Source organism: Scyliorhinus torazame, chromosome 29, assembly GCF_047496885.1.
Source record: "Scyliorhinus torazame isolate Kashiwa2021f chromosome 29, sScyTor2.1, whole genome shotgun sequence".
Lineage (NCBI taxonomy): Eukaryota > Metazoa > Chordata > Chondrichthyes > Carcharhiniformes > Scyliorhinidae > Scyliorhinus > Scyliorhinus torazame.
In genome coordinates, this window is record NC_092735.1 from 34,987,914 (window position 1) to 34,999,895 (window position 11,982).

Here is an 11,982-nt window from a genome sequence, read left to right on the forward strand (position 1 = left end):
ACTAGAGCATCAACGCTATTCAGTACTACATCAGAGCATCAACACTATTCAGTACTACACCAGAGCATCAACACTATTCAGTAATACACCAGAGCATCAACATTATTCAGCACTACACCAAAGCATCAACACTATTCATTCCTACATCAGTGCATCAACACTATTCAGGACTACACCAGAGCATCAACACTATTCAGTGATACACCAGAGCATCAACGCTATTCAGTACTACAACAGAGCAACACCACTATTCAGTAATACACCAGAGCATCAACACTATTCAGTACTAGAAAAGAGCATCAACGTTATTCAGTACTACACCACAGCATCAACACTATTCAGTACTACACCAGAACATCAACAGCATTCAGTACTACACCACAGCATCAACACTATTCAGTACTACACCAGAGCATCAACACTATTCAGTACCACACCAGAGCATCAACACTATTCAGTACTACACCAGAGCATCAACACTATTCAGTACTGCACGAGAGCATCAACATTATTCAGTACTACACCAGAACATCAATAGCATTCAGTACTATACCACAGCATCAACACTATTCAGTACTACACCAGAGCATCAACACTATTCAGTACCACACCAGAGCATCAACACTATTCAGTACTACACTAGAGCATCAACACTATTCAGTACTACACCAATGCATCAACACTATTCAGTCCTACATCAGAGCATCAACACTATTCAGTACTACACGAGAGCATCAACACTATTCAGTACTACACCAGAGCATCAACACTATTCAGTACTACACCAGAGCATCAACACTATTCAGTAATACACCAGAGCATCAACACTATTCAGCACTACACCAAAGCATCAACACTATTCAGTCCTACATCAGAGCATCAACACTATTCAGTATTACACCAGAGCATCAACACAATTCAGTAATACACCAGAGCATCAACGCTATTCAGTACTACAACAGAGCAACACCACTATTCAGTAATACACCAGAGCATCAACACTATTCAGTCACACACGAGAGCATCAACAGTATTCAGTAATACACCAGAGCATCAACACTATTCAGTACTAGAAAAGAGCATCAACGCTATTCAGTACTCTGCCAGAGCATCAACACTATTCAGTAATAGAAAATAGCATCAACACGATTCAGTACTACACCAGAACATCAACAGCATTCAGTACTACACCAGAGCATCAACACATTTCAGTACTGCACAAGAGCATCAAAACTATTCAGTACTACACCAGAGCATCAACACTATTCAGTACTATACCAGAGCATCAACACTATTCAGTACTACACCAGAACATCAACACTATTCAGTCACACACGAGAGCATCAACACTATTCAGTAATACACCAGAGCATCAACACTATTCAGTAATACACCAGAGCATCAACACTATTCAGTACTAGAAAAGAGCATCAACGCTATTCAGTACTCTGCCAGAGCATCAACACTATTCAGTACGACACCAGAGCATCAACACTATTCAGTGCCACACCAGAGCATCAACACTATTCAGTACTACACCAGAGCGTCAACACTATTCAGTACTACACCAGAGCGTCAACACTATTCAGTATCACACCAGAGCATCAACACTATTCAGTACTGTGCCAGAGCATCAACACTATTCAGTACGACACCAGAGCGTCAAAACAATTCAGTACCACACCAGAGCATCAACACTATTCAGTACTACACCAGAGCATCAACACTATTCAGTACTACACCAGAGCGTCAAAACAATTCAGTACCACACCAGAGCATCAACACTATTCAGTACTACACCAGAGCATCAACACTATTCAGTACTACACCATAGCATCAACACTCTTCAGTAATACACCAGAGCATCAACACTATTCAGTACTACACCAGAGCATCAGCACTATTCAGTACTAGAAAAAGCATCAACACTATTCAGTACGACACCAGAGCATCAACACTATTCAGTCGCACACCAGAGCATCAACACTGTCCAGTACTACACCAGAGCATCAACACTATTCAGTACTACACCAGAGCATCAACACTATTCAGTACTACACCAGAGCATCAACACTATTCATACTACACCAGAGCATCAACACTATGCATTACTATACCAGAGCATCAACACTATTCAGTAATACACCAGAGCATCAATACTATTCAGCACTACACCAGCGTATCAGCACTCCCTCAATACTACTCAGGAGCATTAACACTCACTCAGTACCACAGCAGAGGATCAAAACTCCCTAAATACTACTCAGGATCAATAACACTCTCTCAGTATTACCTCAGAGCATCAACGCTCACTCACTCCTACACCAGAGCATGAGCACTTACTCAGTACTACACAAGAGCATCAACACTCACTCAGGACAACATCAGAAGATCAACACTTGATCAGTACTTCAGCAGAGCATCAATAGTCCCTCAGTACTACACCGGAGAATCAATAGTCCATCAGTATTACACCAGAGCATCAACACTCACTCAGTATTACACCAGAGCATCAACACTCACTCAGTACTTGGTGCAGCATGGTAGCATTGTGGCTAGCACAATCGCTTCACAGCTCCAGGGTCCCAGGTTCGATTCCGGCTTGGGTCACTGTCTGTGCGGAGTCTATACATCCTCCCCGTGTGTGCGTGGGTTTCCTCCGGGTGCTCCGGTTTCCTTCCACAGTCCAAAGATGTGCAGGTTAGGTGGATTGGCCATGATAAATTGCCCCTTAGTGTCCAAAATTGCCCTTAGTGTTGGGTGGGGCTACTGGGTTATGGGGATAGGGTGGAGGTGTTGACCTTGGATAGGGTGCTCTTTCCAAGGGCCGGTGCAGACTCGATGGGCCGAATGGTCTCCTTCTGTAGTGTAAATTCTATGATAATCTAAGTATTACACCAGAGCATCAACGCTCACTCAGTACTACACCAAAGCATCAACAGTGCCTCAGTGTTACACCAGAGCATCAATGCTCACTCAGTACTACATAAAAGCATCAATAGCCCATCAATATTACACCAGAGCATCAACGCTCACTCAGTACTACATAAAAGCAGCAATAGTGCCTCAGTATTACACCAGGGCATCACTGCTCACTCAGTGCTACACCAGAGCATCAATAGTCCATCAGTATTGCACCAGAGCATCAATGCTCACTAAGTACTACACCAGAGCATCAACACGCACTCAGTACTACACAAAAGCATCAATAGTGCCTCAGTATTACACCAGAGCATCAACACACACTCAGTCCTACACCAGAGCATCAATAATCCATCAATATTACACCAGAGCACCAACCCTCACTCAGTACTACACCAAAGCATCAATAGTACCTCAGTATTACACCAGAGCATCAATGCTCACTCAGTACTACAGCAGAGCATCAATAGTCCGTCAGTATTACACCAAAGCCTCAACAGTGCCTCAGTATTACACCAGAGCATCAACGCACACCCAGTACTACACAAAAGCATCAATAGTCCATCGATATTACACCAGAGCATCAATGCTCACTCAGTACTACACCAGAACATCAATAGTGCCTCAGTATTACACCAGAGCATCAATGCACACTCAGTACTACACCAGAGCACCAATAGTCCATCAGTATTACACCAGAGCATTAATGCTCACTCAGTACTACACCAGAGCATCATTCCTCACTCAGTACTGCATAAAAGCATCAACAGTGCCTCAGTATTACACCAGAGCATCAACGCTCACTCAGTACTACACCAGAGCATCACTTGTCCATCAGTATTGCACCAGAGCATCAACGCTCACTCAGTACTACACAAAAGCATCAATAGTGCCTCAGAATTACACCAGAGCATCAACGCACACTCAGTACTACACCAGAGCATCAATAGTCCATCAGTATTACACCAGAGCATCAGCGCTCACTCAGTACTACAAAAACGCATCAATAGTGCCTCAATATTACACCAGAGCATCAATGCTCACTTAGTACTTCATAAAAGCATCAATAGCCCATCAATATTACACCAGAGCATCAATGCTCACTCAGTACTTCACCAAAGCATCAATAGTACCTCAGTATTACACCAGAGCATCAATAGTGCCTCAGTATTACACCAGAGCATCAACGCTCACTCAGTACTACACCAGAACATCAATCGTCCATCAGTATTGCACCAGAGCATCAATGCTCACTCAGTACTACACCAGAGCATCAATAGTGCCTCAGTATTACACCAGAACATCAATAGTGCCTCAGTATTACACCAGAGCATCAACACGCACTCAGTACTACACTAGAGCATCAATAGTCCATCAGTATTACCCCAGAGCCTCAGCGCTCACTCAGTACTACAAAAACGCACCAATAGTGCCTCAATATTACACCAGAGCATCAATGCTTACTTTGTACTACATTAAAGCATCAATAGCCCATCAATATTACACCAGAGCATCAATGCTCACTCAGTACTACACCAGAACATCAATAGTCCATCAGTATTACACCAGAGCATCAATGCTCACTCAGTACTACACCAGAACATCAATAGTCCATCAGTATTACACCAGAGCATCAACGCTCACTCAGTACTACACCAGAGCATCAAAAGTGCCTCAGTATTACACCAGAGCATCATTGCTCACTCAGTACTGCATAAAAGCATCAACAGTGCCTTAGTATTACACCAGAGCATCAATGCTCACTGAGTACTCCACAAAAGCATCAATTGTGCCTCAGTATTACACCAGAGAATTAATGCTCACTCAATTCTACACAAGACTATCAACACTCAGTACTGCATTGGAGTGTCAGTGCTCCCTGATATTTACTTCTGGTTCGGAGGAGCAAGTGCTACCAGTTATAGCCCAGTATGGCATGAGTGCAGTTTATGGGATGGCTGTCAGTAAGGCCTTGTTTGCGGTCTATTTTAGTGACCCAGATGTGTGGATGTTCACTCAGTTGAGAGCAGCCAGTGTGACGGGTGGATGGACCCGGGGGGGGGGGGTTATAAGCCCGTGTTATTTGATGGAGCGCTGAAAGGAAGGGCGCTCGAACACACTGGCTGTCGGCTGGTCGCACTCCATCCCTCACTGACTTCCTGACAAAGTCTGCTTGTTTCCAGACAGTCTGGTTCACATTACACGGTGGGGGCTGCCGGACTGGGATCTGTACCTGGAAGAGATCTTCACTCAGAAGTTCCGAATTCTCACTTCTGCAAAAGAAAAAAGAACACACAATCAACACTGGGATTGACTCAACAGATATATATTGCTGAGGTTTCAAGGAATCCGGTCCCATTGAATTGTCACAGGCCTTATAAGCTTGGGAACTATTGCAGCCTTTCCACTGCCTGTGTCCCAGAGTTTGGATTTACCTTAACCCCCAACTACACATCCTCCCCGTGTGTGCGTGGGTTTCCTCCGGGTGCTCCGGTTTCCTTCCACAGTCCAAAGACGTGCAGGTTAGGTGGTTTGGCCGTGATAAATTGCCCTTCGTGTCCAAAAAACGTTAGGTAGGGTTACTGGGATTGGGTGGAGGTGTGGGGATAGGGTGGAGGAATGGGCTCAGGTAGGGTGTTTGGGTAGGGTGCTCTTTCTGGGAGCCGGTGTGGACTCGATGGGCCGAATGGCCTCCTTCTGCGCGGTAAATTCATTGATTCAGAGGGGCAGAGATCTCCAGCAGAGGTATGATGACCTGAATGACCTCCATTTGTGCTGAGGTTGAATTAGGGGAGCGAGGGAGAGCGTTCAACCGGAAATACGTCAACTTTGATTTCAACTATTCGTCGCTTTTACACAATAACATCGCCAGGTTTGCCAGGCAGAAGGGAATGGAGCTTTTCTCTCTCACTGTTTACAACTCACATGTGCTGGAAGCAATGGCAGGAAAATTAACAAGAGCTTCTCGCTGTGGGATATTCTGAGGGTGAAGAATTCAAGACCTTGTTTGAAAATCGAGGAGGCCAAAGAAGGTAAATCCGGAAGAATTTAAGGCCACGATGCGGCTCACAGCTCCAAGGTCCCAAGCGGGACTATCGTTTACGCCGGTCCCAATCCGGGATGACCTTTATGAGGCGATTTCTACAAGCCCCCCACTAGCGGGGGAGCTCCTATTCCACCATTCACACGGGGGAGATCAATTGGAGTGTCCCGGTGAGGGTTATCACACCTTGGTAACACGGGAATCTGCCGTAGACTAGACCCATTGCTCTGAAAACGACCAGATCCCTACACAGGAGCTGTAACCAATATGGCAGGTGACGCACTTCCAGCCCAGTATGACTGGACGCAAGCTGCCCGCCCACCATGCCAGACTAAGAGGCGGCAGAGTGATTCCACGGTCTGGTGCCTTCAACAGGGTGGGGGCTCACAAAGCAGAGCATGATGGATAATTCCACCTGTTCAGTAGGGGCAGCCCGAAAGCACCGAGGAGGCATTGTTCTACTTCTTTACACAGCTGACATCCTGTGGCCTCCTCAATGCCGAGAGAAGCAACTTGGGGCTGCAGTAAAATGAAAGAACTTGAAAAGAAGAAACTTGCATTTCTATAGCATCCTCCACAACCACAACCAGTGTTTCACTGCTAATAAAGCGGATGTATTTTTTGAGGCGTAGTCGCGGCTGTAATGTAGGAAAGAGGGTGCAGCCAATCTGTGCACAGTAAGATTTCACAAATAGCGATGAGGGCTGTTGGTTGAGGGATAATTATGAGGCCAGTTTCGCTCAGTTGGCTGGGCGGCTGGTCCATGATGCAGGGCAAGGCCAGCAGCGCGGGTTCAATTCCCCGTACCGGCTGAGGTTATCCATGAAGGCCCCGCCCTCTCAACCTTGCCCCTCGCCTGAGGTGTGGTGACCCTCAGGTTAAATCACCACCAGTCAGCTCTCCCCCTCTCAAAGGGGAAAGCACCCTGTGGTCATCTGGGACTGTGGCAATTTTCCTTTATTATTGTCCAGGGCAGAGGGGAGAACTCCCCAGACTTTCTCTGAAATAATGACAGTGGAACCTTTTACATTAGGCTGCTAACCCTTCTGGAGCAGCCGGGAGATTCCCGGAATCGCCCTACTCTCCCAGCGGCTATTATGAGTCCAGGAGGCTTTGAAATTATAGGATTCACCTTCAATCGATCAAATCCCACCCCAGTACACAGAGTCCATTTCGCTGACTGGTATTTTACAGACAGCACTCCCACCCAAGCATGATCAGCGTGATGTCATTACCCTCGCCTCCGCGCACATTCACTGAGCTCATGAATGTCACTGCTTGTAGCACAGTGGTTAGCACTGTTGCTTCACAGCTCCAAGGTCCCAGGTTCGATTCCCCGCTGGGTCACTGTCTGTGCGGAGTCTGCACGTTCTCCCCGTGTCTACGTGGGTTCCCTCCGGGTGCTCTGGTTTCCCCCGCAGTCCAAAGATGTGCGGGTTAGGTGGATTGGCCACGCTAAATTGCCCCTTAGTGTCTAAAAAGGTTGGGTGGGGTTACTGGATTACGGGGATACACTGGAGGTGTGGCCTTGGGTGGGGTGCTCTTTCCAAGGGCCAGTGCAGACTCTATGGGCCGAATGGCCTTCTTCTGCACTGTAAATTCTATGATTCTATGATCTGGCTGCCTCCTTTTCCACCATCGCTGAGGTGAGTGCGGGGTGAACTGGCAGAGGAATGTAATGTAAATCGCTTATTGTCACAAGTAGGCTTCAAATGAAGTTACTGTGAAAAGCCCCTAGTCGCCACATTCCGGCACCTGTTCGGGGAGGCTGGTACGGGAATTGAACCGTGCTGCTGGCCTGCCTTGGTCTGCTTTCAAAGCCAGCGATTTAGCCCTGTGCTAAATGTTTTTCCTGGACACTTCCGCAGGAAGCATTATCACAGGATGGCGACCAGGGGCTTTTCACAGTAACTTCATTGAAGCCTACTTGTGACAATAAGTGATTATTATTATTTAGCAGGCGAGCGCGAGCCCGTATGATCCGAGGCATGGAGCGAGCGAGTCTGCTAATGTAACCATTAGGAGGGAGCAGGTCAGGACCACAGCTGGCCGGGGGTCGGAGCCTGAGGAGGCTCCTTGCTGGTGCCTGCTTGCGGGTTGGTCCTTTAGGGACACCCCCCCGGGGTCTGTGTTTGAGGGGCAAATGAGAAGACGGGGGCCTGGACCAGAGGGAGCAAGGGTTTAGCAGCGGTTGTTTCAATGGTGCCTTCTCGCCGTTCCAGCGGACTCCAGGTGCAGCCGTGCCTGAATTACAGAATTCTAAACAAGGAAACAAAGCACCTTGACCAACTCTGACAAAGAGTCCTCCAGACAATGAGTGGGTTCTTCCAGGGGGCGGCAGATGAGTGTGAGAGGTGTGGGCGGGGGCCAGCGAATCACGGGCACATGTTCTGGGGTTGTGAAAAATTGGAGAGATTCTGGGCGGGAGTGTTCGCGGTCTTAGCCAGGACAGTGGAGGAGGGAGTGGACCCGGACTCTTTGGTGGCGATATTTGGGGTTTCAGGGAAGCCGGAGCTCATGGAGACGAGGAAGGCCGATATCTTGGCCTTCGTCTCTCTGATAGCACGGCGATGAATTTTGCTGGAGTGGCGGTCGGCATCGCCACCGGGGGTAGCAGCTTGGTTGGGTGACATGTATGACTTCCTGCGGTTAGAGAAGATAAAGTATGAGTTAAGGGGCTCAGCAGGTGGGTTCGTGAAAAGGTGGGGGATATTTGTGACCGTGTTTGAGGAGCTGTTCGTCGCAGGAGGGAGGGGGAGTGAGGGGGGGGGGCGGTAGGGGGGAGGAGGTGAAAAAGGGGAAACAGTTGTACAAACTGTATAGTTGATTGTTGGGAAGCATGTCCCCCGGGGTGTTTATTTTCTATAACCTCTTTTGATACATGTTTGTAATAAAATACATTTTTAAAAAAGAGTCATCCAGACACGAAACGTTAGCTCCCTCCTCACCCCACAGACGCTGTCAAACCTGCTGAGATTATCCAGCACTTTCTGGTTTTTGTTCCAGATTCCAGCATCCGCAATCATTTGCTTTTACAAAGTACTTCTGTGCGTCAAATAAAACCTCAGTCCCTCCACCTTGTGTCTGGAGCTTTGGATTTTGACACCCCCGCCCCCCCCCCCCCCCCCCCCCCCCCCCAGTCCCGCTCGGGATGGGCTCACCCACTCGCGTCACGTCACTGGGGTTCTGTGTTGTCATGCCGACTGACCTTCCGGCGGGATATGCCCAGGGGGAGTTGGTGACCCTATTTTACACCCACCCGTGGGAGGGCAGACAGGGCCTTGCATTCAAGGTCTCATCCGACATCCTTGTATTCCCTGCACCTGGATTGAGACGTCGCAAAGGACACCTGAAGCCCGCCGTCTGACAAAGCTCCTGCCCCATCAATCTTGGGCCCAAGGTTGCTCGAGGAATGCAATATACCTTCAACAATTTTTTAAAAATCAAGTAACATGGATGTGCTGTACTATTCCCCTCAAGCTGGATTCCAAAGGGATTGGGATCACAATATTCCAAACGAATGCACCATTCCATTGTAGCTCCTTAATTTGTTCGTTTTCCAAACAAAGCTGTTGTAAATTGAAAGGGATAGTACGGTCATTTAGGTGGAAGGGGCTTTCGCAACTTTTGCCCCGTACGGCACATACAGGGCGAGGGTCCCATAGAAACTCAGAAAGGTTGGCGGCAGAGAGGGCGACTAGCCAGCCCCTCGCGCCCACGCTAGCAAACATGCTCCTGGAAGGCGATAGCTTCCCGTATCTGTGACGCCGGTTGAAGGAATCGGGGGTGTGGGGGGGGGGCGGGGGGGGTGTGTGTGGAGTGGAGATTGTCCCTCCCTGATCCAATCAGGCATTGCTAACTCTTCTGCCTGAATGTTGACTGCTCTGACCCAATGGCCAGTCCCGAGGAGGGGGGATGTTCGGCCGATCCCGTCACCACACACACACACGCTCACTCCGCACAAACCTTGCTGAATCCGCACTGTTACTTCAACCCCGGGAACATCTGTTTATTAAAGACGGCACAGAGCTGGTGTCGGGGAGGGGGGGCGGGGGGGGGAGTAGATTTGTGCATACCGAAAACACAAACACATCCCTACCGTGACAAAAACAAAAGCCACGGAGGGTTCAGACCCGTTGTCCAATCCCTTCCAGCTCTACAGTCACACGAGAGATTTACCATTACAGCTATTACTGCCCGACAGGAGTGAATAAGCCTTTATTTTAAGATCAGCCAAAGGGCTCCATTTGAGTTAAACGTATCGGTGAGACAGTTACTTCCTAGTTTGAGTATTGCAAAACCAACAGGCGAATGCATTTGAAAAATGTTTGACACTGACTGTAATCTCCTGGTTTGATCTCACCTGGCCGCATTGGGGTTTGCCAACTGTAGCATGCGATTGAGCTGTTTCTTCATCATCTTGTTTTAAAAAACTGTTTGTTTCTTTTCTGCAATACGCTGCCTCTGTGTGTTTGCTTCAGTTCAAGTTGCCCTTGCAGTTCCTGCTCCGACTGCCCGGGCAAGTCGGTGGGCGTGAACTCAGCATTTCTGTCTCCTCCCACCCCGGCGCTGAGGCCGAAGCTCGCCTTAAAAGCTGCACCAACGCTCGTGAGTCACCTTGCGAGGAAATTGCAAAATGTGACGAGAAACCCTTTCCCCAGCGTTTTTTTTTCTGGTAACAGCGATCGCACCCCCCCACCGCCCCCCCCCCCCCCCCAAACTCTGTACGTTTCCGTTTTTAAGCGGCATCTCCCACTTCTGTCACAACTCCCTGCGCCCTCCTCTCAAATGCTCCACAAGCAATCGAACAGTTGCTGTTGAAGTACTGTTCTCATCTCATTCTCATATACCTCCGCTCACCGGAGAATCGGCGGACCAGCGTCGGCCCGGCGATTTTCTGACCCGGCGTGGGCTGAGAGAATCCCGCCCACGGTTCCACAGAGTGTCAGCCATCTTTATTTATGCACATTGGTCAGCTCTGAAAACTTTGGGGGTCGGCACGCGGCCAATCCCAATGAAATTCTCACTGGACGGGCTAGTCGCTGGGTATTGATGCAAATAAAGAGCGCGACAAAGAATTGTACAGCATAGATGCTACAGAAAGAGGCCATTCGGCCAAAGTGGTCCATGCTGGTGATAACCCTTCACTCCCTTTGGTCACGACTGATGCTCCACCTCTCTGCTCCAAGGAAGCAGAACTGTCCCTTTATTGTTTTTTTCAGGCATTCTTTTGTGCACCATCGCAGCAAGTCTGGTGAGATAATCGTGCTGAAGAGGAAGTCCAATCATGTGAACCGCCACACCATTCCAAGGGCCGTGTAAGGGGAAATTCCGCTAAATCTGCTGGCGGGTGGTTCCTGTTTCATGTGGGAGCAAGTCATCTTGGGAGCAGTGATTTTGAGTTGAACTTCTTTCAATGGCGTTACGCTCAGTGAACTGTGTCTTTAAGGGACCTGGCTGTCGCTGGCAAGGCCAGCATTTATTGTCGTTTCCTAAATCACCCTTCAGAAGGTGACGGTGAGCCACCTTCAAGCATGTAACTTCACTGCAGTGTTAGTGTAAGCGCAGTAAGCCTACTGCTCAAGGCGGCACGGTAGCACAGTGGTCAGCTCTGATGCTTCACAGCTCCAGGGACCCAGGTTTCAATTCCTGGCTTGGGTCACTGTCTGTGTGGAGTCTGCACGTCCTCCCCGTGTCTGCGTGGGTTTCCTCCGGCTGCTCCGGTTTCCTCCCACAGTCTAAAGATGTGCAGGTTAGGTGGATTGGCCATGATAAATTGCCCCGTAGTGTTCAAAACAAGCTTAGGTGGGGTTACGGGGATAGGGTGGAGGCGTGGGCTTAAGTACGGTGCTCTTTCCAGGGGCCGGTGCAGGCTCAATGGGCCGAATGGCCTCCTTCTGCACTGTAAATTCAATGATTCCACTTGTGACACTGAGTGATTCACTAGGCCATCTGACGGTCAACCACTTTGCTATGGGATTGGAGTCACGTGTAGACCAGGCGGAGATTTCTTTCTC

At 48.7% G+C, this 11,982-nt stretch overlaps 1 protein-coding gene across 1 annotated transcript in view; it reads right to left on the bottom strand.

The window, feature by feature from the left end:
• LOC140404050 (SH3 domain-binding protein 1-like) overlaps nt 1–10,463 on the bottom strand; it is a 90,195-nt gene extending 79,732 nt beyond the window's left edge. Inside the window, exons 1-2 of the mRNA XM_072492407.1 lie at nt 10,329–10,463; nt 5,156–5,195 (exon numbers count right to left, since the gene is read on the bottom strand). Coding sequence (XP_072348508.1) covers nt 5,156–5,195; nt 10,329–10,384 — 96 coding nt within the window. The 5' untranslated portion in view covers nt 10,385–10,463. The remainder of the gene's footprint in view (nt 1–5,155; nt 5,196–10,328) is intronic.
• Nucleotides 10,464–11,982: the final 1,519 nt, after the last annotated feature.